This window comes from Acanthochromis polyacanthus, chromosome 20, assembly GCF_021347895.1.
Source record: "Acanthochromis polyacanthus isolate Apoly-LR-REF ecotype Palm Island chromosome 20, KAUST_Apoly_ChrSc, whole genome shotgun sequence".
In the NCBI taxonomy this organism is placed as follows: Eukaryota; Metazoa; Chordata; class Actinopteri; family Pomacentridae; genus Acanthochromis; species Acanthochromis polyacanthus.
The window spans coordinates 5803245-5830653 of NC_067132.1; the positions used below are offsets into that span (position 1 = coordinate 5803245).

The window sequence follows — 27409 nt, forward strand, 5'->3', positions numbered from 1 at the left end:
TAGACTGGGTTCCTTTACTGTAATAAGGCCTCCTTTATATACTCTGCTAAAAACACTTGTGAAGATGACCATCCTCCCCATGCTTGACTACGGCGATGTAATCTATAAAATGGCCCCTAAATGTGCCCTTAACAGGCTTGATGTTGTCCATCACTCAGCCATCCGTCTTGCCACCGGTGCTCCTTTCTCCACCCACCATTGCAACCTCTACAAACTGGTGGGCTTGCCCTCCCTTGAAATCAGACGACTCCAACACTGGCTGTCACTCATTTACAAGACCCTATCAGGGAAGACACCTTAGCACCTCTCCAACCTCCTACACCCCTGCCATAACAACTACCACCTGAGGTCCAGTGGTTTCATCACACTTTCTATCCCCAAGGTTTGCACTGTCTTTGGCCAGAATTCCTTTCACTTTGCTGCAGCGATCGATTGGAATTCACTCCAAAAATCTCTGAAACTGCCATCACTTCCATCATTTTTAAGCAGAAGCTGCAGCAGACCCTTGTTGACCACTGCACATGCTGAATGTTTTTATTGAATTTCTAGCATTAATTTAGGGTGTTTTTAATCTCTCTTTAAACACGTGTGTAATTTTTTAAAATATATGTACTTGTTTATTTGTTATCTTTCTTCCTGCTGTCGCCTCTTGCCAGGTCATCATTGTAAATGAGAAATTGTTCTCAATTGATCTTACCTGGCAAAATAAAGAAAAAAATTATCCAGAATGTGTCATTAATCCAAGTGGGTTATCTGAGGACAGCTACTGTGGAACTGTTCAACATTCAGTTAAAATGTACTTGGTCATATTAGATTATATCATATCAAAAATAGTGACTGCTTTATACCTAATTTTTTTCTGAACCAGTATAGTATTTCCTTGCAGGACCTCTGGAGAGGCGATGCAACCCAATTTCGATGCATTTACGATGTTAACGCCAAGGACGCCAAAACAGAGAGTAGATGAATGTAACTCCAGTCCTATGAGCACGTAGGAAATGGACCAATGGTGGTTTGTTATTTTAGTCTGTATGGTAAAGTTTATATGTTAAAGGGGATGTTAGAGAGGAGGACTTCTACTTGTAGAGGACATGGAGAGGGCAGAGAACATGACACTTGTTCTCCTCAAGTTCAGCCAATCAGCATTTCTCCTCTCTGAGCTTTGCAGAGCAAAAGTATTTCCACCCCAACAGAAATCTTCTATTTTTGCATATTTCTCCCACTTAAATGTTCCAGATCATCAAACTCATATTTATATTTATTGACTATAAATTCAACACAAAATTAAATTTTTAAATTATGGTCTACTGAGGAAGTATTGAAAACCTATACCACCCTTGTGAAAAAGTAATTGCCCCCATGAACCTAATAACTGGTTGGTCCATCCGCAGCAGCGATAACTGGAGTTAAATGATGCCATAGTTTGTGATCAGTCAATTATATCACCATGGAGGAATAGCGTAGGAAAAGCTTGAATTCGTCCACATTAGATGGTTTTCCAGCACTTTTTTCTGCCCTTTTCAGGTCTTGTTTGTGTACTTTGTGTCACTGTCATGCTGCGTATGGTGGATGTTCTCCAGGAGGATGTTCTGATCGAGAGCAGAATTCATGACAAGTCGTCCAGGTCCTCCAACCATCACACTAACACCACCATGTTCCACTGTTGGTATCATGTTCTTCTAGTGAAATGCAGTATTAGCTTCACACCAGATGTAATGGACCCATGTCTTCAAAAAGTTCCATTTTCATTTTTCATTTTCAGTCCACAGGATGTTTTCCCAAAAGTTCTGGAGCTCATCAGCATATTTTTTTGGCAAATACCAGATTAACCTTAATGTTGTTTTGGGTCAGGAATGGTTTGATCCTTGCATCTCTCCATGGATCCATTCCCTCCCAGACTCTTCCTTATAGTGGAATCATGTAGGCGACCCTAGTGAGGATAAAGCGGTGTATAGAGAATAGATGGATGGATGGATGGATGGATGGATGCAGGTTGACCTGAACTGGGGCCAGTGAGTTCTGCAAATCTGTAGATGTTCCTCTGGGTTCTTCTGTGACCTCCTGGATTAGACAGAAGGTCACACGTGCTCTTGGAGAAATGTTGGTAGTCGGTCCACTCCTGAAGGTTCTCCACTGTTCCATGTTTCTCCATGTGTGGATAATGTCTCTCACTGAGGTTCTCTGGAGTCCCAGAGCCTCAGCAGTGGCTTTGGAACCCGCCAGACTGATGAATGCCCATGACTTTGTTCCTCATCTGTTCTTGAATCTCTTTAGAACGTGGCATCATGTGCTGCTTTCTGAGACCCTTCAGCTACTTCACAATGAAGACAGGTTCTATTCAGTGATGTTTAGCTTCAACAAGCCTGGCAGTGATCATACGTGGGTGTGGTTGGTGAAACTGAACCCAACTGCTAAATGAATTTCATCATTTGGTAGAATGGTAGCTAAAGAGGCAATTATTTTTTCACATAGAGCAATATGGGCTTAACAGCATTTTTCCCTGAAAAAATAAAATCATCATTTAAATCAGCATTTTGTGTTTTCTTGTGTTATCTTTGTCTTCCGTTAAAATGAGTTTGATGATCTAAAACATTTAAGTGTGACAAATATGCAAAAATGTATGATTTCTGAAGTGGACAAATACTTTTGCATTGTATCCTGCAATAAGAATACAACTTGTACTATTACTAAAATAATTTCAGACTTCTTTTGTATTCAGAAACCCCTAATATTAGGGTTTCTACGCATGTTTACAATGACTGCCATGTGATCATCGAGGGAACAAATTACGACTGCATGTACATAGAGTGTCTGACATGGTAGCCTCTTGTTTCAATGGGTATAATAGTCTGCACTGGTTGTGTTTCCATTGTCACATGCTGTGTGAAAATGTGACTATATTAATGAAGATATGCATAAATATTCATGTCATTTAAAATGGCTTTATTAACCAGAGAGACTTAGAGAAAAGCCATCCTAAATATAAAAAGACAAAAAGCCCTAAAAGCATTTTCGGATTAGTCTCACCTTAGGTCCTGAGGGCCCTTGTTCTCCCGGTAAGCCTGGCTCTCCTCTATCTCCCTGGGCAGTAGCAATAGAATAAATTACTGTCAGTACTGGAAGCATATTAGAAACAGACATAACACTGAAGAAAGTGCTTCTTTAGAGGCCTACCTTGCTACCTTTCAGACCAGGCTCTCCTCTTAATCCTGCTGGCCCATCTTCACCCTGCCCAGTGGGGGGAAACACTTGGTAAGAGCACAATCTATGACTCAATCAGTCCTCGCTCCTTAAGGGTTGGCCTAAGAATCAGAATTTTTTGATTTTATTTTTTCTGTATGAAGATAATCCAGTCATAGTTGTCCTCATGTCTGTCAGCCTAGTGGTCTGATTGGATCAGCAACACATTGAAGTACAACATACTGGAGTCAAGCCTTCAATCCACAGATTTGAGTTTTTTCCCAAACTATTGGGAAAGCCAGCGACTGGAGGGCAGCATAGGGAAACACAGACTAGGGTAATGTGAAGCTACATTTAAGGTGAGTTAACAGTCACCATGTAGGGATAATTGTCTTGGATTAACTGCTGACTCTAACCAGAGATTGCATGATGTTACAATAAAAAAAACATCATTTAGTCACACATTTTTGAATGTTATACTGTGACATAAAGCTGGGTATCGTCAGCATATGAAGAGACACAACCAAACTGATGCATGATGTGCCTTAAAGGAAACGTGTAGACGGTGAATAAGGAAGGTACAAGGAAGTCCACAGGATCAAAAGAGGACACACAGTGCTCTACAACCCAACAGGAAAGGGAAATTGCAGAGTGGTTATTCAAGGGTATTAGAATGTACAGTCTTCTTACCTTTATCCCTGGTAATCCAGGAGGGCCCGGATCACCAGGTTTGCCTTCTTTACCCTGGGACACAGACAATATACATTAATGCCATCATGTCCAGGCAGCAGACATCCTAAAGACTGGTGGCAACGCTATGAAATGGTGAAAATAAATGTAGAAACTGCTTAGCACTTACAGGCTTACCATCAGGTCCTGGTGGTCCCTCTCTCCCTTTCTCTCCTCGGAAACCCTGAGTGATAAAAACACTCCATCAGGATAAACGGAACAATCTTTTGACAGTAGCCCATTGTCCTGATGGATCGTTACATAGGCTTGAATTATATATACTTCCTGCTCCACTAACCACTAATGTGATCAGCTTCTTACAGCTGTCATATTTGTTCCTTTCTTTGTGTTAATTGTGTCAGGAGAGTAGAAGAAGTGCATTTCATTGTTCAGTTGAAGTTTTACAGGATTCCACAAATACCTTTTACAAAACAATCATGTGACACAACACACCCAAATCCAAAGAGCTGAAGCTGGCAATGTAAAGTCTGAGAAGTTTTGTTGATGTAAAGCAACAGAGGTTTGAAATTATCTCATTTAAATTAAGTTTAATTCTTGTAAACACGATCTTTCTTGCAATATTTTTAGTCTGGCTTTAGTCAGAAACATAGTGGAGCCCGCAAAAAACATGCCAAACCCATTTAAAGGACACAAATGAATGTCAGGCTTGTACACGTTTTTTTTTTTTTTGCTTGTTTTTTTCCAAAAGAACCCTACAGTATGTTGAGGGAACACTTCAAACACTTCAGAGACTCTAGAAATCTGAACAAGTATTACTGTGACTCATTAGAAGTGAGTCATTACAACCACATGCTATTAGAGGTCATTAGCACAGCATAGAGTGAAGTCATGATATATATGTTATTCAGCAAATGCACCAAATCCACATCAAATACATACAAACTAGCATTTTCCTAGTTTGCAATTTGCGTGTTGCGGTCTCTCCTCCTTTTCCATGCAGCATATAGCACTGAGGACCAGTGTGTCCATCATCCAGAGTGGAACAGATTATTGTTGCAACAAAAAGCAAAGAAGGAACACTTCACATTTAATTACTCAGATAAGACAGTAGTAATAATTTAGTTCAGGAGTGTCAAACTCATCTTAGCTCAGGTTCCACATTCAGACAAGTCTGATCTCCAGTGGACCAGACCAGTAAAACCACAGCACAACAACTGATAAATAACCACAACTCCAAAATCTTTCTCTGTTTTTGTGCAAAAAACTTCATTCCAAAAATATTCACATTCAAGGAGTTATCTTTCTACAAAGCATTCTGAAAAACCTGAAATTTCTTTAAAAAAATAAGTTAAATTATGCCTCAGTTTCTCATTTCCACATTACAACCTCCAGATCACAGTGTCTACAAAGGAACACAACATTTAGTCACCTGGAACTGAACCAGAGAGGATTTTACTTTAAAAAGACTAAAAACTACAAAAACACAACAAAATATTACAAAAATGAGACACAAAACAACAAAAGAACAATGAACAATCTAGTATTTTACTTTATGATCCAAACAACTTGTCATGGTCTGTAAATGATTTTAAATTTATAGTTTTACTCATTTACAATCTGCACTTAATGTCTTCTCTGTAATTTTTACAATTTGAGGACCGGATTGGACCCTCTGGAGGACCACTTTTGGCCCACGGGCTTTAGGTTATTACACACATCAGCACAGTGTCAGCTGAACACTGAGGCGTCTTTTACAACCAGCTGTATATTTGAGGGCTCTGGTGTCAAAACCACTAGAGACTTAGGAGACTAGTCATTTTCAGATGTGTTGCATGCTTGTGTGTGTGTTACCATGCGTCCTGGTGGGCCACGCTGCCCCGGTGGGCCGACTACACAGTTGCAGTCTTCTTCTTCTATTGTGGCTGTTCGATTCAGGGGACACTGAGGATACAGGAAGAGTAGGTGACGGTTACATTAACACTGCTTTACAATCCCTCACCTCAGTGGCTGAACGTTTACAGCAGATTAAACTGTCTGAGAAGCAGAACTTACCCTTTCATCATCCTGTATATCATAGGAGAGAGAAAAAAATACTGGTTATTATCATTGCAGCTACACCACATACAGCCTGTGAAGTGGAGATGACAGCAGAGAGATGAGGGTCTCACCACAGAGTAGATTTCACAAGCTGTTTCTCTCTCACTCTGATGAGGATCACAGTACAGACGCAGCTTCTGGATCTCCACCTGAATCACACCAACGTTGAAAATCCCATCACTGATTGTCAGCATAATGCGTTAACATCTCACTGACTACGTTTATATGCAGTCAAAAACCCTTTCATAACCGTAATATTAGCAATAACCCGGTAGTGTACGGCCATGTAAACAGCCGCAAAAACCCGAATATGCTCATATTCCGGTTTTTAAAAACCCGAATAAGACCCCTGGGTTACTCCTTTTCTAACCCGAATATCTCATAATATAAACACGCATCGGAATATCCCCATAGAAAGAAACATTAATTTGCGTTCTGCGCATGTTTCATCCTAAAGGAACCTTGGTCTTTTGAGTCCGGCAACTACTTGTATGCCGCGTCTGGCGTGCGACCCACCGGAAATACACAAGGAGAGGTAAACAGACGTGGAGAAACCCACACGCGGCACCACAGCGCCACACTTTGGAGCGAGGAGGAAACGGACTACTTTATTAGCATTGTGAAAGACATGAATATAATGTCTTTCATTGACGGCAGAAAGTATCGAGATACCGACATCTACAAGAAGGTTAGGTTTGGATGGGAATATCCCAATTGATTACGCTGACCATGTAAACAGGAGTAACTCTGTCTATTTAGGCATGTAAACAGGTTATTACCTCTGCCAGGAGGTTATGTAATCATCGGAGTTTGTTTGTCTGTCTGTCTGTTTGTCTGTTAACAGCATAACTCAAAAAGTCATGGACGGATTTTCACCAAATTTTTACAGAATGTCCGGAAGACCAAAAGTAACAATCGATTAGATTTTGGAGGTGATCCGGATCACCGTCTGGATCCAGGATTTTTTTGAAGAACTCTGTACAATTGTGAGATTGTTACTTTTGCTCTTCCGGACATTCTGTAAACGTGGTGAAAATCCGTCCATGACTTTTTGAGTTATGCTGTTAACAGACAGACAGACAGACAGACAAACAGATGGCCTGGCGGAGGTCTGCGCTCTCCGAGTGCTTTTCTAGTTCCAAATGTTTCAGAAACCGGAATATTGACCTTAACCCGAATATTAATGGCATATAAACGTAGTCACTGATTTCACCACATACAGATGTCATACAACAGGTATATGGTGTAATAACACTTTCCTTTTTAGTCATAAGTATCAATAATGAAGTGTCGATTTTCTCATAATCCTCAGCAAGTCAGACTTTTACCATAATGGATTAAATCGTCAGCTCAGTGATACTACATAGTTATGACTACATGTTTGGAATGGAGTCTTCAAGTGGATTCCAGTGGATTAGAAAAGTAGCACATTAACAACAACTGTGCATCTGTAGTGTCTGCATGAACATCTGAACACCCACAATGTGTCTACCTTATGACAGTCCACTCTTGGAGACTTCCTTCCATACATGTGCATTAGGTTGTATCTATCTAGTTCAATCGTGCACACCGTTGTAGTCAAGTGTGATCATTACAGGCAGCACAAAGTTTGGACACAGAAAGTAAACACTGAGCTAATGGTAAGAGTCCACAGGGGTGTTTTTGGATGCGAGGAGTCACACCACTTGCCAGCATTGGACGCTCATTAGGCGTGGGATGAGGTCGTGATGACAGATGATTGACAGCTGTTTTCCAGCAGGAAACCGTTAGAGGCGACACCCTCATACACTTGCACAAGCATTGGCTGCACAGGATTGGAAGAATGCATCACTCGTGGCCTGTCTGCTTCTGGATTGCAATTAAGACCAACATGGAGGCTCGATGGGAAAGTTATATACAGCGCTTAAAACAAGTTTATGACAACACCTGTTTTAACAGCCAGAAAACACAAATATGGTAGAAATCTATCAAAAATGTGTTTCAAATGAAAAATGTTATTGTTATTTATTAGGAAAAAAACAAACTGGAACAACTAAACAGTCCTTATAGCTATTACACATATTAACTAGAAATCTTAATGTTTTCTCTGACCACCTGATAACAGCTTGTGTTCTTGCTGTCATTATTTTTACGGACATTTTGACTCTTTCAGTCTCTTTTGTTATTGAGTTCCTAATAGTTTGTAGCTGCTCCCAGAGATTTGCTTTGGATGAAACTTTGCTGTGATCTATTTTTTGATTTAGCAAATCTCAGATCTGTTCAGTAGGATTCAAGTCTGGACTTTGACTTGGTCCATCAGTTCCAGAGCTCCAGGTTCCTTTGTCTTGGTCCAGTAGTTTCTGCACAGCTTTGAAGTCTGCCTGGGGTCATTGTCTTTGTGGTGTGTGAACCCACGATCAGTCAGGTTCAGTCCAGAAGGGATTCCATGATGTTGTGGTAGGCCTTCACATTCATGATACCATCCATTTGAACTAATTTGTCCTTGCTGTGTCCACAAATGGAGCCTCATTCCATAATCAATCAATCAATCAGTCAAACTTTATTTGTATAGCACTTTTCATACAATGAAATCGCACCACAAAGTGTTTTACAATATTAAAAACATTGAATTAAAAACACTGAAATAAAAACAAGAAAAAAAACCTTTCCTTCCCACCCTGGGTATGTTCAGTGTATACACACACACACACACACACACACACACACACACACACACACACACACACACACACACACACACACACACACATGTTTGTTTTTCTATACCGGTGGGGACTTACCATAGACTCCCATTCATATCTAACTCCTAACCCTTACCCTAACCCTAACCTTAACCAACACCAAATCAATGCCTAACCCTAAACAAACGTTTTTGCACTTTTACATTTTTTATTAACAACAATATGGCCAAGAAAACGGTGTTGCCACCCGTGGGGACCTCATTTTAGGTCCCCACCGTAAGACAAGTCCCCACCTTTATAGCAAATAGTCAGGTCAAAGTCCCCACCTGTATAGCAGAAACAAGTACACACACACACACACACACACACACACACACACACAGACACACACTCTCACCACGACTGTATGGAGACATGGCATGGCACCGAGGGTCATGGAAAACGTCACCACTGGGGTCGTCCACACTGGGAGGAGCCGTAGGCCATGACCACTGGGGTGCTGCCACCCAGACCCCCCAGACCCCGACAGACAGGGGGACCCCACACCGAGGTGGGAAAACCCCCATCCAACCGGGGTGAAGCGACCCAAGGACAGAACCCCCAGCAGCAGACCGGATGCTGCAGCCAGTGAGGAGGACCCCTGAGGAAAGACTGGAATCTCCACATAATGGAATCTCCACTGTGTTTCACTATGGGGTCAATCCATGTAGCATCAAAACGTTCTCCAGCTTTTCTGTGGACATAAACACCACGATGCTGACCGAAGAATTCAAACTTGGACTCATCCATCCTTCTTCCAGTCATCTACAGTCCAGTGTTTGTGTTTTCTGGTAAATTTTAGTTGTTTTTGGATGTTTGCAGACCTCAATAATGTCTTCTTAGCAGCTCTTCTTTAAGTCTTCCTTCAGTTATGGTCATTCTGGAGACTTTCTCAGATTCTGATCTAGAAGCACTAATCTCTGCATGAAGATCAGCAGTGGTCTTTCTTCTGTCTCTGGTACTTCAGATCTCGAGGTTCCTGACATCTGCTTCAGCTAGCTTTCGTTTTTCCACCTCTTCCTTGGTGCATTCTCTAAGTACCAGTCTGTGTAATCAAGTCCAAGACAAACTGACCACACTGTGAGAACACTTTATGTCTCAAAGACCATCCAGCATCATGAAGGGCTTTCATCAGACTCTGTCTTTTTCAGTGACTTCCTATGCTTCACCCTTTTGAACAGCAGTGAGGAATTTCAAACTGAATCTACATTTCTATACCCAAATTTGAGCCAGAACACTGGAAATCCCTGAGAAGTCAAAAATTAATCAAGAATAACATACAACCTCTAAAATTGATGTTTCTGTTCAGGAATGAAAAATGAAGAAAATAACTGATTTGGCATCACAATCAAAAATTACACGGTTTACTATTTTTCCACCTTTTTGTAAAACAGTAAATTTGAAAATTCATGGATAACAACTATAATTCTGTTTTAGCATTAAAAATATCACTTTGAGTAAAAAGCTGCACATACTGGAAGATTAATATAAAAATGTTTTGGTAATCGGTAATGCTACACTGGGTAGTGGTGATATGAATTTGTTAAACACTGTTTATCTGCACCGATCACAGCATCCTGACCACTGACAGATGAAGTGAATAACGTCAATCATTTTGTTCTAATGCAACGTTCTGCTGGGAAACCTTGAGTCCATGTGGATGTTTGACATGTACCACCACCTACACACTGCAGGTCAACAACCCCCCACCCCCCGTATCAGCAGCAGTCCTTGATGCCAGTTTCCACCCTCAGCAGTCCTCTACTGTATTGTCCCACTATCGAAATATAGAAAATCCTTTCTTTTAGTTTTTGAAAGAAGTAAACCAAATGGCAGTAGAGTTCCTACAACTGGACTGGACTGAGAATAAGTCATGTTTCCACACTACAGCTTCTAATCTGACAAATGACCAACATGTCCAAGATATGCAAAAGCTTTCAAAGCAATAAAATAATATTCAACATCTCATAAATCTCAAATCTTAACTTATTGAGTTTCCTCTACGTGAAAATGAGGACTATGAGCCAGGATGAGGTAGTAATTTTGGCTTCTAATACGTTTGACTCTGAGTGGATTGAGTCATCCAAGAAGGCACTCTTTGAACTTTGCCCTACAACACAGAGGAATGTCTCACATAAAGGGACACAGAAAGACGCAAATAACATCAAAAGCTGTTTGCGTGTCCTGAACGAGTGCAGTGAGAATGTCCCCAGATTTGTATCCTACTATCTGGATGCCTTGCCGCCTGTCACGTTCAATAGCTTGGATGTATCATGTCTACTATCAAGAATGGAGCAACTGAGCACAGAGGTTGCCACAATGAAAAACACAGTGAAACTACAGTTGGATGTCTGCAGCGACCTACGGATGGTCACGGAGGGTATTTGTGACCGAGTGGGCATTTTGAAGCGAAGGCCTGCTATAGATGCTAATGCAGATGTAGCAGCAGCGCCGGCGGCGGAGACCTATGTGAGGGCTCATTTGGGCCCAAATGTGAAAAGCCTGGATAATGCAGCCACTACTGCGGCATCAATCCTGAATGGTGATATGGACCAGGTGAAAAGTGCGGCGGAGCGGAGTTCATGTGGACCACAGTCGCCAAAGTGGACCGAAGTGGTGAGTAAAAGCAGACGTGCAACAGCGGATGATACTACAACTCGCCAGTACACTGCTGTGCCTGGACAGGTGAAGAGACCAAGGATCACCAAGCCCATCGTTGGCACTGGAGCTGTTAGCAACATCAGAACTGTCCGGACCAAGCTTGTGAGTGTGTTTGCTTCAAGATTTTCTCCGGATTTGGATGAAGTAACTCTAGCTCTGTACTTAAAAGAAAAATTCGGTCGTGACGTTACTTGTAACAAGATAGACTCTATGCACAACCGATTTAGCTCATTTAAGGTATGTGCTGAATGTAATGACGTGAATGAGATGTATGATAAGATAAGAGGGTGCCCTTGTTCGGCGATTTTACGAGCCTCGTCGGATTGCAAACAGCAGAGCCATATCTGGCACCATAGATGAGCGTGTGCGTAATGGTTCCGCTGTGGTGGCACAATAGTTCCAAATTATGGATATACGAGTTTTGTTCTATAATTGTCGTGGATTACGGCTTGGAAACAGCGCTGGGGATAAAGCTCGTCGTTTGGTGGTTGACAATCTCTTAGTAAACTGTGATATATTATGTTTGCAAGAGACTTTTTTAGCTCGGCAAGATTTACAGAAGTTGAACTCTTTTAATGACAATTTTCACGGAGGTGGAGAATCCACAACTGACTATGACCGGGGTATTGTCAGAGGGAGGATATCAGGAGGTGTGGCAATACTCTGGAGAAAAACACTTGATCAATACGTGAATGTTGTTCGACTGGGTGTTGACTGGTGTTTTGGAATAGAGTTTACATGTGATAATAAGGACTTTGTAATTTTAAATGGATATACTCCCTAAGAATGTAGAATGAGGATGAATATTTAAATAAGCTTGCCTTTTTAAATTCTTTTGTTGAGATTTGTCCTTCATCAAGTATCTATGTGGTGGGTGATATGAATGCTGACATAACAGATGGGAATTCTGTATTTGGTAGACACATGGTTCAGTTTTGTGATGACCATAACTATGTTTTGTCAAGCAAGCTGTTGTTGCCGACTGACAGTTATACTTATATCAGTGAAGCATGGCATACTACATCATGGCTTGACCACTGTATAAGTACATCAGATGCACATGCCTCTCTTGGTTCAATGGAAATATTGTACAATCTGGCTACAGGTGATCATATACCAATTTCACTCTCAGTTAAAGTTGAGCAGTTGCCTATGCTGTCTGAAAGTAAAAGTAACAGCACTGTGCATAGTGGGAAGCTGGACTGGTCGGCCCTTACTAAGGCAGACCTTATGGCTTATTTTATTCAAACTGACAAACTGCTGAGTAATATAAATATTCCTTATGATGTTGTCAGATGTAATGATCCAAACTGTGTTGATGCGGATCACAGGAAAGACATATGTGTGTTTTATGATGAAATAATAACTGCTCTTGTTGAAAGTGGGAAACCATATAATAAGCTGATGAATAAGAACATCACCAAGCGTCCTGGTTGGAACAGGTATGTAGCTGGGTACTATGAGCAGCCCCGTGAAGCTACATGAGAGTGGGCTCAGGCTGGAAGACCCAGACAAGGACCTGTTTTTGAAAACAAAAAGCTCACTAATGCTAGATGTAAGTATGCTATTAGATTTATTTCAAAAAATGAGCAAAGTATGAGATCAGATTCATTGGCTGGAAAGCTCTTGGTTAACAATTTTTTGAATTTCTGGAAAGAGGTGCGCATTTTGAATAGCAATAAGACAACTTTGCCCTGTTCTGTGGACGGCATTTGTGGTCCAGATGATATAGTGGAGCACTGGAAGCAGCATTACTCAAGTCTCTTTAACTGTATTCACACTGAACAATTTAAATGTGAAGCTATTGGCAAGAATGAGTGTGTGAGTATCGCGGCACATGATGTGTACCAAGCTATAAAACAACTGCCAGACAATAAAACCTGTGGTGCTGATGGTATATATGCTGAGCATTTAAAACATGCCAGCATCAGATTATCTCCCCTTCTGGCCCTTTGCTTCACCTGCTGTATGACTCATGGTATTCTGCCTGATGCACTTCTCTCAATCACTCTGGTCCCTGTCATAAAGGATAAAACAGGTCGCGTGGGAAGCTCGGACAATTACAGGCCCATTGCACTAGCTAGCATCGCTTCTAAAGTCTTGGAAAAGGTTCTATTGTGCAGAATTCAAGACATCATTTATTCTGTGGACAATCAGTTCGGGTTCAAGTCAAAGCATGGCACGGACCTATGCATATTTGCTCTTAAGGAAATCATCAGGGAGTATAAAAGTAAAAACTCGTCTGTGTTTATATGCTTCATTGATGCATCTAAAGCATTTGACCGAGTTAATCACCTGAAGTTGTTCATAAAACTGCATCAGCAAGGAGTTCCTAAGTACATTTTGAGAATTTTATCGTACTGGTATGCCCATCAGGTGATGCAGGTGAGGTGGGGCAGTAGTGTCTCAGCTCCGTTTGGTGTGACCAATGGTGTGAGGCGAGGTGGAATTCTTTCTCCTATACTGTTTAATTTGTATATGGATGAATTGTCGCAGCGGTTAAATGTATGCAGGACTGGCTGTATGATTGGTTCTACTCTTGTAAATCATCTGATGTACGCTGATGATCTTGTTGTATTGAGCCCAAGCAGTGCTGGCATCCAAGAACTTTTAAATGTCTGTTCTATGTATGGCTTGAAGTATGACATCAAGTATAACACAAGTAAAAGTGTCATAATGATCTGTAGAACAAGAGACGATAAGTCTTCCACAGTTTAAATTATGTGTCAACATCTTGACTTTGTGCAGCAAATACAAATATCTGGGACATTTTATCACGGATGAACTGTCAGATGATGAAGATGTGCAACGGCAGTGCCGCAGGATGTATGCTCAGGCCAATATGCTTGTTTGCAGGTTTGGGATGTGTACAACTGAGGTAAAAAAGACACTTTTTAAAGCATACTGTACATCGTTATATACGGCTCACTTGTGGTGTAACTATAAACAATCAAGCATAAGGAAACTTAATGTGGCATACAATGACTGTTTAAGAATAATATTGAAGAAGCCTCGATGGGAGAGTGCCAGTCACCTATTTGTTTCTACTGGCATTCAAACATTTAATGCAGTTTTGAGAAACACTATGTACAGGTTTATTTGTCGGCTCAATCACAGTGAGAATACGATCATTAAGAGTCTGACTAATGTCAAAATGAGTGCCACATGCTATCATTCTGAACTGTGGCGTCACTGGTACAGTTGTCTGCTCTAGACATTTCTTATGTGTGCTGTCTGTTTTTTTTAATTTGGACCCTGTGTCTGTAATAAAGTTTGATGATGATGATGATGATGATTAACTATTAATATAATGGAAATCTTCTCAAATCTTTTCAGAATAACTAGTATTCCTTGCAGCATTATTTAGAGGTGACTGGATCTGTTACTCACAGGTACAGTGACGTCTGTTCCCCGCCTCTTAGACACCTGTGTCTCCCCATTGATGTAAATGGGCTCCACCAGGTCCAACACAACTTCTTGGATCTGCTGGTCGTCAAGGAAACTGGTGACCTGGCGTGGCCTCACCAGGAGTTTCAGCTGATGCCATTTTCCATCGTACAGAGCCTGAAAGAAAGAGTGTATATCGTGAACAGCTTCCTTTTTTTCAAGATTATCTCAAATATAAAGATGCATTAACTCAGAGGCTGAAACACATCTTTGTCAGCTGAAATTCAGGAGCAAAGTTGGATGTGAAAACAATTATTAACTTGTCAAATCCTCTTTCACTCAGCTTTCTGTTTCTGTTGGCAGAACCGAATCTAATTTTGTCAGTGAGGCCAAAACTGTGTGTTCCCTAAATACTCCGCAAATAATTCTGAACAGCGAGGTACTACGACCAAGAACTCCTTCCTTTTTCCATCACAAACTTTTTCAGGCCACGGAGCAGGAGAGAGGAACAGAGCAGCTATTGTTTAATTGGGATGAAGCCACAGCCGTCATCTGCAGCTGACAAATCACAGGCCTCTACCTCATGCCACATCAAACCGGATCAAATCAAACATGTGCAAACACAAATTCAACATAATTACAACCCTGTTCAGCACTCCTCTAGGTGTGTACTGGGATGGTGGATGCCTGTTGGAAAAAACAACCTGGCAAACCCAGCAGGATTATTACCTTGTGCTGCCATGGAAACAGGGACATGCCTTCCAAGTGCTACACATCCACCAGCTAGTTTCCACGGAGGAAAGTCAGTGGTTTAGAGCATGAAACCTTTTCTTTGAGCCTCCTCCTTCTTCCATCACTTTACATCTTCTCTGGTTCAGCGGTGTATTGAAGTGAACAGTGGATGATATTTAAATAACTGTTAGTTTGGTCCTCTGCAGGTTGTTCCAGTCAAACTCATTAACAGCAGCTAGCATGAGGGAAACCCACGATTAGAAGAGATGCTGTGAAAACACGTTCTTTCACTTTCACCACACCACACTACACCCTGTACCTTCATCAGCTTAATATGCTGTGACAGCTGTGTGTTTCTGTTGTTTTTCTACAGTATGAATCAACTTTGAAGTGCATTGTAAAAAAGGTTGTTCTTACGGTAAGACGCTGGCAGCTGTGGTCACCAGAATGCTACCGTAAAATTAGGCTAGAATATTTTCTACTTTTACAGTCAATAAAAGTATGATAATGTTGATTTTAGTGTTAAAAACATGCTTCATTCCATACTTTACTTTTAAAAAAAAGTTTTAACCCATAAAATATGAAAATGTACATAAATATTACAGCATTTTACAGCATCCATTGTATTGAAACCAGAGCTTTGAAGTCAAAGGAAAGCAGCAGAGTGAGAAGTGTTTCCCACATTGATCTGTTCTGGACACTCAGTCCTTACCAACCTGAAAGCCTGCTTTAAAGACGACCCTCTGCTCCTTTTCTGTCAGACTGGTGGTGGTGAAGGTGACAGCTTTGTCTTTTCCACTCAGTGTCACTGCAGCCTGGACCTCCTTATCCTTCGACAGCACCCTCCACAGGTCAAACGGCAGCTTGCTAGACGTCCCTTTTAGACGCACAGTGGCAACAAACACATACGATGGAGGGAGGCCTTCTGGGAAGATCTCTCTAGAAGAAAGATGGAGCAAAATAACTACATGCATCGGTTTGAACTGAATCAAACAATCGCTTGGAGTGTGTGATACCTGGTACTCTCAGTTACGTCAGTAGAGGCAGCGAGGGTGTAGGCTGTCTCTGAAACCAGAGATCCAGGGATCTTCTTGGCCTTTTTCTGAATGTTCATGCCCACCATCAGCTCAAAGCCTTTCTCATCACGAGATGCCACTGGGATTCGTGTGGGACATACAGACTCTAGAAAAAGAAAGGTTGGTTCAGACAGCTAACCTCTAGCTGTGGTGTTTGGTGGAACATTGATTTGTATTCTTGTAGATGATGGAGGGAAATCTATTTTTTTAGGTGCTTGAAATTCATATTTTGATGGTAAAAAAAAAACACCCAGTCCTAAAAAACAAGGTTATGACTAATATTATATCAGATAGACATTTCTGAATATGAATAAGACTCTAATGCCAGTTCCAGTGTCTAAGGTCTCGTTAGCAAAATGCCAGCTGTCAAGAGTTCTTCAACACGTCTTACGGCAGAATAAACAAAACATGGCAGTCAGGAGAATTTAAAGAACACTCGGCCAACAAAAAGGTCCACAGCTTGAAGTTCTGACCTTCACATAGCTTCTGTTCCATGGAGTCTCTGATGCGGTCGATGGTGGTGTAATCTTCAGCGTACAGGACGTAGGTGGAAGACGGCTTATTGGCGATAGATACCAGCTCAGAGGTGGTGATCTCACTGCCCACTCCCACAGCAAACACTGTAATCCCCTGAGATCGAGCCTCCACGCTGGCATCCACCTACAGAAGAAAGGTTTTCTGTGGTAAAAATGATTGTTAGACAGAAGACATGAAGCCTACAGCTTAGATTACGCTTGTAATGGTGTGGATGCCCCACGGTATCAGAGACCTGGGGCGTTCCTTCAAACTCACATAAACCCGACCTGCTTTAACTGAACCACGAAGGCACATTTACCACATCATCCTGAGATTTGCCATCAGTGACCACCACAGCGATGCGGTTCTTGACCAGGCTGGCCCGCTGGGAGGAGGAGAACACATGGTCCACAGCAAACTTGATGGCCCTGCCCGTCTGCACAAACAAGTCAGAAAATTACTGACGCCCCGGTGGAGTAAATTTAAAAAAGCATGACGCTGTGAAGGAACATGTGTGTGAACTGGACTGTTGACGAGCTTCCAGCTGCTGGCAGCGACATGACAAAGTGCAAATTAAATGATATAAACATATAAAAAGGCTTTTTTGAAATGGGAAGCCTTAGTATTACAACACCTAAATGTAACAGGATACAGCTGTAGGATGCAGGACTCAGAGGGATGGATTTGCAGTTAGCGTGCGAGTGTTTGTTGAACATTTTTGTGCTTGTGGTGTTGCTGTATGGTCACGCTGCTGCAGATGCACCTGTGTTGAGTGAATGTTGGCTCCAGTGGATATAACCAGCCACAGCATGTTCACTTTAGTAGTTTCTTGGTTGTTGGATGAAAAACTGGAAGCAATGAAAATTTTCATAAAACATTTTAGAGTATATTTTAGAAGCAAAGTCATTTTTGTTCTTCCACCACACTGTTGCATGCAGGCACTCCAACCAGCCAGTAGGAGGCAGGAGAGCAGCAGGTCATGAACCTGGGGAGCAGCAGTGTCAAACTTATTTTAGTTTGGTTCAGTGGGTTGGACCAGTAAAAGCACAGCATAATGTCCTAGAAATAAACAAAAACTCCTAATTTTTTCTTTGTTTTAGTGCAAAAATGTTCATATTTAAGGAATTATCTTTTACAAAACATCATGAACAACCTGACATTTGTTAATTTCAAAAACATTCAGCCTCAGTTTATCATTTACACATTACAACTTTTATCTACAAAAAGGCACAAAATTTGCAGTCACTGGTACCTGAACCTGAATGATACATTATTTGACTTTATGATCAAAACAACTTTTCTAGACATTATTTTTAATGTAGAATTATAACATTTACAATTTGCACTTAATGTCTTTTCTGTAATTTTTACACTTTACAAAATCATCCCGCTGGCTGAAATGGACCCACTGGCAGGCTGGTTTTGGCCCGCGGGCCGCACGTTTGACACCACTGCTGTACCGTCAGCTGTCTCTTAATGAAGGTATTATTCTGTGTTTTGCGCTGATCTTTTTTGCTGTGTGTTTGTTAGTTTTAACTTGAAAGAGGTCAACATTAGAACCGTTCCACACTGCAACGGGGCTCACAGGCCGCACAGTTTTAACTCTGCAGTACATCTTCTTACATGTCATTTCAATTAAATGAAAAAAGAAACTGAAAACGTATTCAACACCCTTGGAGCTGTTCAGCACTTTCTTTTTCTCCCTTTGCTGATTGATTTGTTCATTTAGGTGATTGATGTTATGGGAGGAGAGGACATGTGTTCAAGGTTCTGTCAAATGAAGCAGCACAAACAGTGCTGTTGCTGTTCTGTTGGAAACTGAGTCTCTTTCTCTCATTTTCCAGCACAAGCTCAGTACAATTTGGTCATTTTGCAAATGAAACAGAAAGCAATGACCCGATAGGTTAATGCTTCAAATCTCTGCATGTATCTGTACAGTATGTGTGTTTTAGAACCTGCAACAGCATCCATCCATCCATCCATCCATCCATCCTCTATACACCGCTTTATCCTCACTAGGGTCATGGGGGGTGCTGGAGTCTATCCCAGCTGACTCGGTGAAGGCAGGGGACACCCTGGACAGGTCACCAGTCTGTCACAGGGCTACATATACAGACACACAATCACACTCACATTCACACCTACGGACAATTTAGAGTAACCAATTAACCTCAGCATGTTTTTGGACTGTGGGAGGAAGCCGGAGTACCCGGAGAAAACCCACGCATGCACAGGGAGAACATGCAAACTCCATGCAGAAAGATCCCAGGCCCAGGCCGGGATTTGAACCGGGGATGTTCTTGCTGCAAGGCGTAACTGCTAACCTGTACACCACTGTGCAGCCCACATCCAAACACACATGATGTTATATATTTTCATGTAAAAAAGGCTCTGGCTGTGGTGTGAAGTAAAAACATGAAGTCCTGCCTGTGTGTTTCCTCCCAGGTAGGTGATGCTCTGTATGGCCTGGAGGAGATCTGCTCCACCCAGATGTTTCCCCAGAGGAATCTCCAGTCGAGGTGTGTCACTGTACTGGATCACAGCCACCTACAGCACACACAAACAGAACTAATGAGGGTGTAGTACAGGTTAGCTGAAGCTCTGTGGCGCTATGAAAGGCCAGCGGTGAATACACAGTGCAGCATGACGTGGATCAGGTTACCTGTGTGTAGTGGGAGCTGATGTCAAACTGGCTGGTGATGTTGATCAGCCACTGCTTGGCCGTGTCAAAGTCTGAGAAGCCAACACTCCATGAGCCGTCAACAATATACACCAGGTCATTTACGGCTGTGCTGCAGCCTGTACACACACATAGAAATGCTCTCAGTGACCAAAGACAAATCCAGAGTCATACAAATCTACACTTTCAGAGTTTTCAGACTCAGAAGATTAGCTCACAGTAATGTTATATGTGATGTTAGTGTCCACTTCCAAATCCCTCTCAGGTGCAACAGCGTCACCCCTACCTGCTCGGACATCATCCTCCTCTGCAGCCTCCAGCCGGATCAGCAGCAACATTACACTCCATACTGACCACAGCAACATGGCTCTGTAGGAGAACAGTCCACCTCTGTCCAGTCCAACCGTCCTACATCACAGAGGAAAACTCCTTCAGCCAGTTGTCCATCAAACCATAAGCACAGTCTGACAGGAAGCAATCCTAAAGCTGTCCTCTTTTGACAATTTATTTCTGTGGAAGACAGTCGCAGACCAAATCTTGCTGCTGGTTTGTTGACTGAACTCATTGTTTTTGGTCCGATGAAGGATGTACGCTCTCACCCAGCCCTCCGTAGGCCCTGTAGATGCTAAACTTTGTCCATCTCACTCTAAAGCTTCTGTAATTGTTTGATGTACTTCAATCTATTTGTCATTTTTAGGATGTTTTATTTTTTTTGACAAAATGATTTCAGTAGGCTTGTGTAATTATTTTAATGTAAGTGAGATCAAACGCAGGATACCTTTTTGAATGTCTGGAACTGTCTGATGGGGATGTTTTTAGTGCTGTTTGGGAGGATGGTGTGTGGACAGATGACCAGTAAATGATGTTTACACCACTCTGTCTAATTCACATGCCAGCCAAACATCTCCATCCTGCTTACACCTCAATTCTACTAAGGTTCATGTTTGGACATGAAGACATTCACTGCAGATTTTTTGAGGTCCGGAAGGTTGAAAATTGGAGCCACCAAGGATCAGAATCATGCCAGCTCATGCCAACACCCCCTCTGGTACAAACCACTGGCCATAATTTAGCCCTTTTCAAAGTCAGATCTTGACACCTGTGAATTCCATCTCCACTTTAACAGCGAGAACTGGCTCTCCTCTTATCATTTAGTGTATCCCACACCTGCACTACTCTTACAAAATAATCACCAGCTGTTTTTTCATTTTCACCAGCTGTTTGTCATTTTCACCAGCTGTTTGTCATTTTCACCAGCTGTTTGTCATTTTCACCAGCTGTTTTGCCGTCAGGATGAAGTTTGTTACACACACACAATATCTGGGACTCCCATTTGATCATTTCTGTGTGGCTTTCCTCCTCGCACCATCATGAAAAAGGAAACATCTTCCATCCCCATCAGTGTTCAGGCTTTCCAAACTGCAAAAGTATATTTTTTGTTCCAACACTTAATTGCTCCTCAGAGAAGCCTCAAAGTCCATAAGCAGCAACTCTGGAGGCTTTAGACATTAGTTAGGTAACCTTTACACTCTGTTTGATCTACTTGCCTGATGGTCGAATAGCTTTGGAAACTCCTCCTCCACACCTTTTCAGGGTGGGTCAGTGTCCAACCATTTCTATAAACTTCCAAAAAACTGACACTCCAACCTTCACACCCACTCCACACGGTGAGAGGCCAGCTCTACAGAGGCAGGAGCTGAGGACTGATCTCTTTTTCTGTTGTCACTCAACTATTTGCAGCACTTTTCATGTCAACATTTGAGTGCAGCACTATGAATGTCTTCCTGGAGAGACTGTTTGGAAATGTTTGCTCTTATCCCCATTTTTAAATGATTATATTCATCTTCCCCCTCTCTATGATGGCTCTCTTTTTACTCTGCCTACCAGTGAGGCTGTTCAGAAGGACTATAAACACCTCATCTCTGAGGTGGTGGATTTGTTGCAAACTAGTTGAGCATAAACAGGCCATTTTAGGAAGCTTACCTGAGATTTACCAGCTTATCAGACTTATCAGCCTGCTGATTGGGCAAACACAAATGAAGAGCCAACACTGGCTGTCACTGAAGTGATAATTAGGTCTGTTCTGATGTTTCCTTCAATATTTACTGACAATAAAACAAAGTTATATGTTTTTGACTAGTCTAAAAAGAGAGAAGTGTGGGAACAAGAGCGACCGTGAGAGAAGAAGATGAGCCATTGTCAGAGCCAACAAGACAAGCCTGTATTTGCTCTTTGATTCAATACAGTTACAAACTGAAACTGAAATACCCATACATCAGTCAGCCAGTCATTACTACTTAGGAGTTCTGCTGTGCCACATCCATTCAGATCACCAACACCAACACAATGACTCCAACCTTCTGTGGTTGTTTCACCCTGTGTGAAAATGAATCCCAAACTTTGCTGGTGTTTGTTGCTCTATCATTAATTCATTTGTTTTTCACACGTCTTCAGATGCTGTGGTACAAACAGGGAAAGGGACTTTCTGTGCCTTATAGAACTAAGTGGTCTAAAAGTGCTTTAAAAAGTAGTTTATCACCATTTCTTTCTCTGCTTTAAATGTGCTCCATTCACTGTTACTGACTTGAATCAAATGTTGGAGCTGTAATGATGTAAGTTATGTGTAGTTAATACAGCCCAGTGCTGCCAGAGAGGAACTAGAAGAGCTGGAGATCAACCAAAACAAGACTTTCAGCTGCTTTTAAATTAGTCTTTAAATTTAGTAACAATGAAGACCACTTCCTTCTTCACTCTTTATGTGTGCTTCAGAACTACACCATATGAGGACTCCACCCACGATGAGGTGGCACTCAATAATGGAAAACCACCTAAGACGAGTAGAGTCGAGTAGGTGCTGGTGGAAAAGCACCTACAGGTACCAAGACATCTGCAGCAGATCTTTAAGTCCTGGAAGCTGTTCTGTGGGATCTGACTTCATGGACTACATGAACCAGCTCTCATCCCCCCACAGACATCAGTGGTCCTTGGTTGCTCATAACTCTGTCACCACTTCACTGGTTGTCCTACCTTGGACCGGTTTAGGTAAAAATTATCCACTGCATACTGAAAACTGACTCAGTGATCCAAACATCACAGTCTCGTCCTTAACAAAGTCCTTCAGATGCCCACAGTGGGCAGATGCACACACTTTCCCTAACTGCAACAACCAACTTCAAGAACTAAAGAACTGAATGTTCACTTGCTGCCTTATAGATGCCAACTACTTACAAAAGTGATATTCACTTGATCTCTCAGTGGCCTTACTGTTGATTCTGATTGCTGTTTATTCTGGAGCCAAATGTTTCCAGAAAAAAATATGGTAATTTAAGTTAATTCACAAATATATATGGACCAACAGCACTAATACATATGTGAGTGTGGACATCACAATGACTTAATCCAAGAGTCCACAAGAAGTGAACAGACTGAGTTGTCACAAACAGTATGAGATATATAGCTGCAGAATGAGACTTGACTTGTAAAATTACCACATCTCTCTCTGTTCCTCTCCTCCTCCTCCCCCTCCTCCCTATAAACTGTTTCTGTGAGTTTAATGCTGTGCCATACGACACATGATGAGCGTTTTCTCTCTCTGTGTTCATTCTGCAGCGCAAACATGGTTCCATCGACCACAAGGCAGGGCCGGAGAAAATAACAACGTGAGCACTATGCTGGGATGGGAAAACAGAAATATAAACATGGCAGAGAGGGCTGCAGAGGCTTTAAAGACACACTACAGCCACCACAAGCTTTCTTTTACAGTCTCCTCCCAGCTGCTGTAAGCCTTGTTCTCTGTGTGACACGACCATACTGACCAAGCTGCTTCCTCCTGAGTCTTGGAAGTTGTTTCACCCAGAAGCAACTAGTTAACGGCATAAAAATAAACACTGCAGTGTACAAAGACTACAATGGAAATCAATGAAAAACAGATTCAGCTATTGAGTACATGTTCCTGCTTACACAAGCATTATAGACCTGATACAGTCAACAGCTAGCATTGTAGCATTACTGCTGTCATGTTAGGAATTCATCTACAACACCAACTTAGTTACTGAATGGAGCGGCTGAATACACGTGTTTGCCATATGAATAACATGTGGGCAACATGGGTACAGCATGGGCAAACTGTAAGGGCTAAATGTGGACTCTGTACTACACAAGACCCACATGTGTTCAATGACACGGGTTCACATGGAAAGCCCATGTGTGCTGACTGTATGGCCTCCACTGGGTCTCATGTGGGGAAGGAGAAAGCTTTGTAAAGGGTCCCCTTTGATTGGTCATTGCTTTAAAGTGGAAGAACAGCTCGTGTAACAGCAAAGTGGAAGCTGCTTTTGCCACTCATGAGTTTATTCAGGTTAATAAATGAGGCCAATTCCTCCAGGTCGCACATAAAAACGCTACAGCAGTAAAGACCTGGAGGGAAACCCTGCACAGTCATCAGTCACCTGAACAGCTTGAAGCAGTGGGGGGGCTGTTAATGTTGGTCAGGTCCTATATTGTTTCATGTGACATTCTCTCACTACTTCCTGTTGAAGAATAATTCTGGTTTATTTGGACCAGCCGTTTTCCCGTTAAGCTCTGTGTTTCATGGTAACTTTGCATGCAGCCATCGTGATAACTGCATCATCCAATAACCCTACGAATTCATTTGTGGAGGGTGGCTTGTCTGCGTTTGCTATGACCTCTTCAGCAGGAACACACACTAAATGGAAAGCTCTTCACAGCTGCACACCTTAAAGAAGACTTAATGCAGGAGATTAGAGATCACTGACGGTTGTTCCAGGTGGTTCATTTCTGTGTTTGGTTTTGGTCAGACTGAAAGAACTATCTTTTGAAATGATTTACACTGCCAGTCACACCTTCTCATTTAAGGGTTTTTCTTTATTTTCATGACTATTTGCATTGTAGATTCTCACTACATGGCTTGATTGTCAAACAACTGTGAAACAACCAGACTTCTGCACAACACAACTGATGGTCCCAACCCTGTTAAGAAAGAAGAAATTCCACAAATGAACCTTGACGAGAAACACCTGTGAAGTGAAACCATTTCAGGTTCTACTTCATGAAGCTCACGGATAGAAAAGCAGTAATCAAAGCAAAGGGAGGCTACTTTGAAGAATCTAACAGAATGGACAGATGTTGAGTCATTTTTGGCATTTTTAATTCAAATTGAATCATTTTGAACAAACCTTGAGTTTCTTGGGACTTGTTCAGTGTTATCTGTGACTTCTTTTGAGTCATTTGGGACAGGATTTAACAGATTTTGGACCACTTTTAACATGTTTTAAGAAGTTTTGAGTAGTTTTGAGCAGGTTTCAAGTCATCGTGGACAAATATGTACTCGTATTGGATAAAGTTTGAGTCAGTTTGGAGGATTTTTGAGTAATTTGGGACACGTTTCCAGTCACTGAACACAAGTTTCAATTCATTATCGAAACATTTAATTCACCGCAATTCAAGTAGTTTTGGACAAATTTCAGCTTGTTTTACAAGTTATTTTAGATAGATTTTGAGTCACTGTTGGCAATTTTTAGTTCATGTTCACACATTCAATCATTTTGAACAAATTTTGAGTTTTTTCTGGACTTGCTCAAGGTTTTTTTGGGACTTCTTTTGGTCATTTACAACAAGCTTTAGCATATTTTGGACATATTTTGAGTCATTTTGTATCATTTTATCATGTTTAGGAAAACTTTGAGTAGTTTTGAAAAGGTTTCAAGTCATTTTGGACTAATTTCAACTTGTTTTACGAGTTATTTTGGATAGATTTTCAATCATTGTCAACTTTTTATTCAAGCTGAATCATTTCAAGAATCCAAAATATAAAACACGTTTTGACTTATTTCACACTTTTTTGTTTCCTACATCTTTCCATCTGTGTTCATTCATAGTTTTGATGCCTTCAGTGAAAATAAAGAAAAACCATTAAATGAGAAGCTGAGTCCAAACTTTTGACTGGTAGTCTACACCTTACAGGTTTGTGTTAGCCATTTTGTTCCCCTAAATCTCTTCATCAGAAATGGGGCGTGCAAAGTTAGTATGATGCACAGAGCCAGAATAACCTTGTTACAACATGCTGGAATAAACCAGAATTATTCTTTGAATTCCACAGATTCCCTTACTGCAGACTGTGTAGGCTTGAACAGACCGTGCTAGCTAAATTTCACAGATCACAGTGGGAGAGTTACTGGTTGATGCAGATTTAGTGTTGCTTTAAGTGGAGATCTAATCAGAGAATCAAGCATTTTCATATTCTAATAATTATTTCCTGGCTGAATATCTGAAATACTGATCGATAAACTAATACTATTTAATCTGCCAGATGGTGCTTTCTTACTTTAGGACTCAAACCATAAACTGTCACCGTATGCCTGAGTAGATTCATGTCAAAACAGAGAACAAGTTAAAACCTGGTATTGTTCTGTATTCAACTAGCAAAAGAGTACAAAACAAGGCAGCAAAGCAAATCTGCATATGTTATGGTTTTCACATAAAAGCTGACATATAAAACACTGACAAGTATATTTCAAGCAGCTCATTGTTTTTTTGGCACAACAGATCTTTGTTTTACATGTGAGATGCACGTATGACTGCCTGTCGACTCATCTCTGGTTTGAGCAGCTAAATGGAACTAATTAATGCTAACTGTTGCCGTGCTTCTCCCACTGTGGGAAATCAAAGTGTTTGACACCTGGAATTGCAAATGGTTGTTGCTAGAGATACGGACCCGTACCCGTAGCCTGTGGACTACGGATACGACACTTTCCATTTGCCAATCAGATATGCGAGATCTGGTCACGTGACTCCTGGTAGACGCTAGCGGTACGGACCCGTAGCATCGGTACTACAGGTACGGACCCTAAACCTGACCCTAACACTAAGCCTAACCTTAACCTTTGCTTACCTTTCAACAGTTTGCAGTGGTTAGCAGCTTCTTGACTCACGTACGGGTCCGTATCTGTCTGGCAAATGGAAAGTGCCGTATCCGTAGGCCACAGGCTACGGGTACGGGTCTGTATCTGTAGACACTACCATTGCAAATAGACAAACTCAGCTGCTTTTTTTGTTTTTGAAATAGATCTCAAACCTTCATCCTTTCCATGGCACATTGTGGAGAAGCCCTGGTCTAAAGTCTTCCGGCTGCATGTTGATAAATGTTTATTTATACTCTTACCATTACTTTTTGTTCAATATGAGATATATGCAGGTCAATCAACCAAAAACATCACCACACTCCCACCTCTGTACTTCACTGTCAGGACTATGCATCCACACAATCTGTATGTAGAATACTGAGAGTGTTCTGATGTTCACAAGTCAGTTTCTTACTACAGCCATGCAGTTAGGCTGTTAGGAAATCACAGGTATACTTCAGTGTTTTGCGTCAGTGGTGTAATGTTGTTTTTGTTATTGATCATAGCCCTTTTCTAAAAGGAAATGCTGTACTTGTCACTTTAAATATCTTACAATTGTTGACAGGTGATTCAGTTTAGAATTATTTGACATTTTAGTGTTATTACACTGAGGTGCACTCACTTTTTGTATACAGAGGTTTCCCAACAGACAACATGCCATCAAGCAGGCATTCCTTTTAGCTGAACATGCATGAAGGGTAATCCCTTTATTCCATCAGCTTCTGCTCTACAGTTGTTTCTGATCTGAGG

General features: G+C 41.5%; 1 protein-coding gene across 1 annotated transcript in view; it reads right to left on the minus strand.

Moving 5' to 3' along the window:
- Positions 1-27409, minus strand: part of si:dkey-225n22.4 (collagen alpha-1(XXI) chain) — a 115697-nt gene that overhangs the window by 80290 nt on the left and 7998 nt on the right. The window contains exons 2-16 of the mRNA XM_051940349.1: positions 20026-20147; positions 19722-19858; positions 19487-19606; positions 17379-17495; positions 17017-17203; positions 16484-16649; positions 16184-16406; positions 14739-14912; positions 6039-6116; positions 5923-5934; positions 5722-5811; positions 4040-4093; positions 3871-3924; positions 3175-3228; positions 3028-3081 (exon numbers count right to left, since the gene is read on the minus strand). Coding sequence (XP_051796309.1) covers positions 3028-3081; positions 3175-3228; positions 3871-3924; positions 4040-4093; positions 5722-5811; positions 5923-5934; positions 6039-6116; positions 14739-14912; positions 16184-16406; positions 16484-16649; positions 17017-17203; positions 17379-17495; positions 19487-19606; positions 19722-19858; positions 20026-20104 — 1599 coding nt within the window. The 5' untranslated portion in view covers positions 20105-20147. The remainder of the gene's footprint in view (positions 1-3027; positions 3082-3174; positions 3229-3870; positions 3925-4039; positions 4094-5721; positions 5812-5922; positions 5935-6038; positions 6117-14738; positions 14913-16183; positions 16407-16483; positions 16650-17016; positions 17204-17378; positions 17496-19486; positions 19607-19721; positions 19859-20025; positions 20148-27409) is intronic.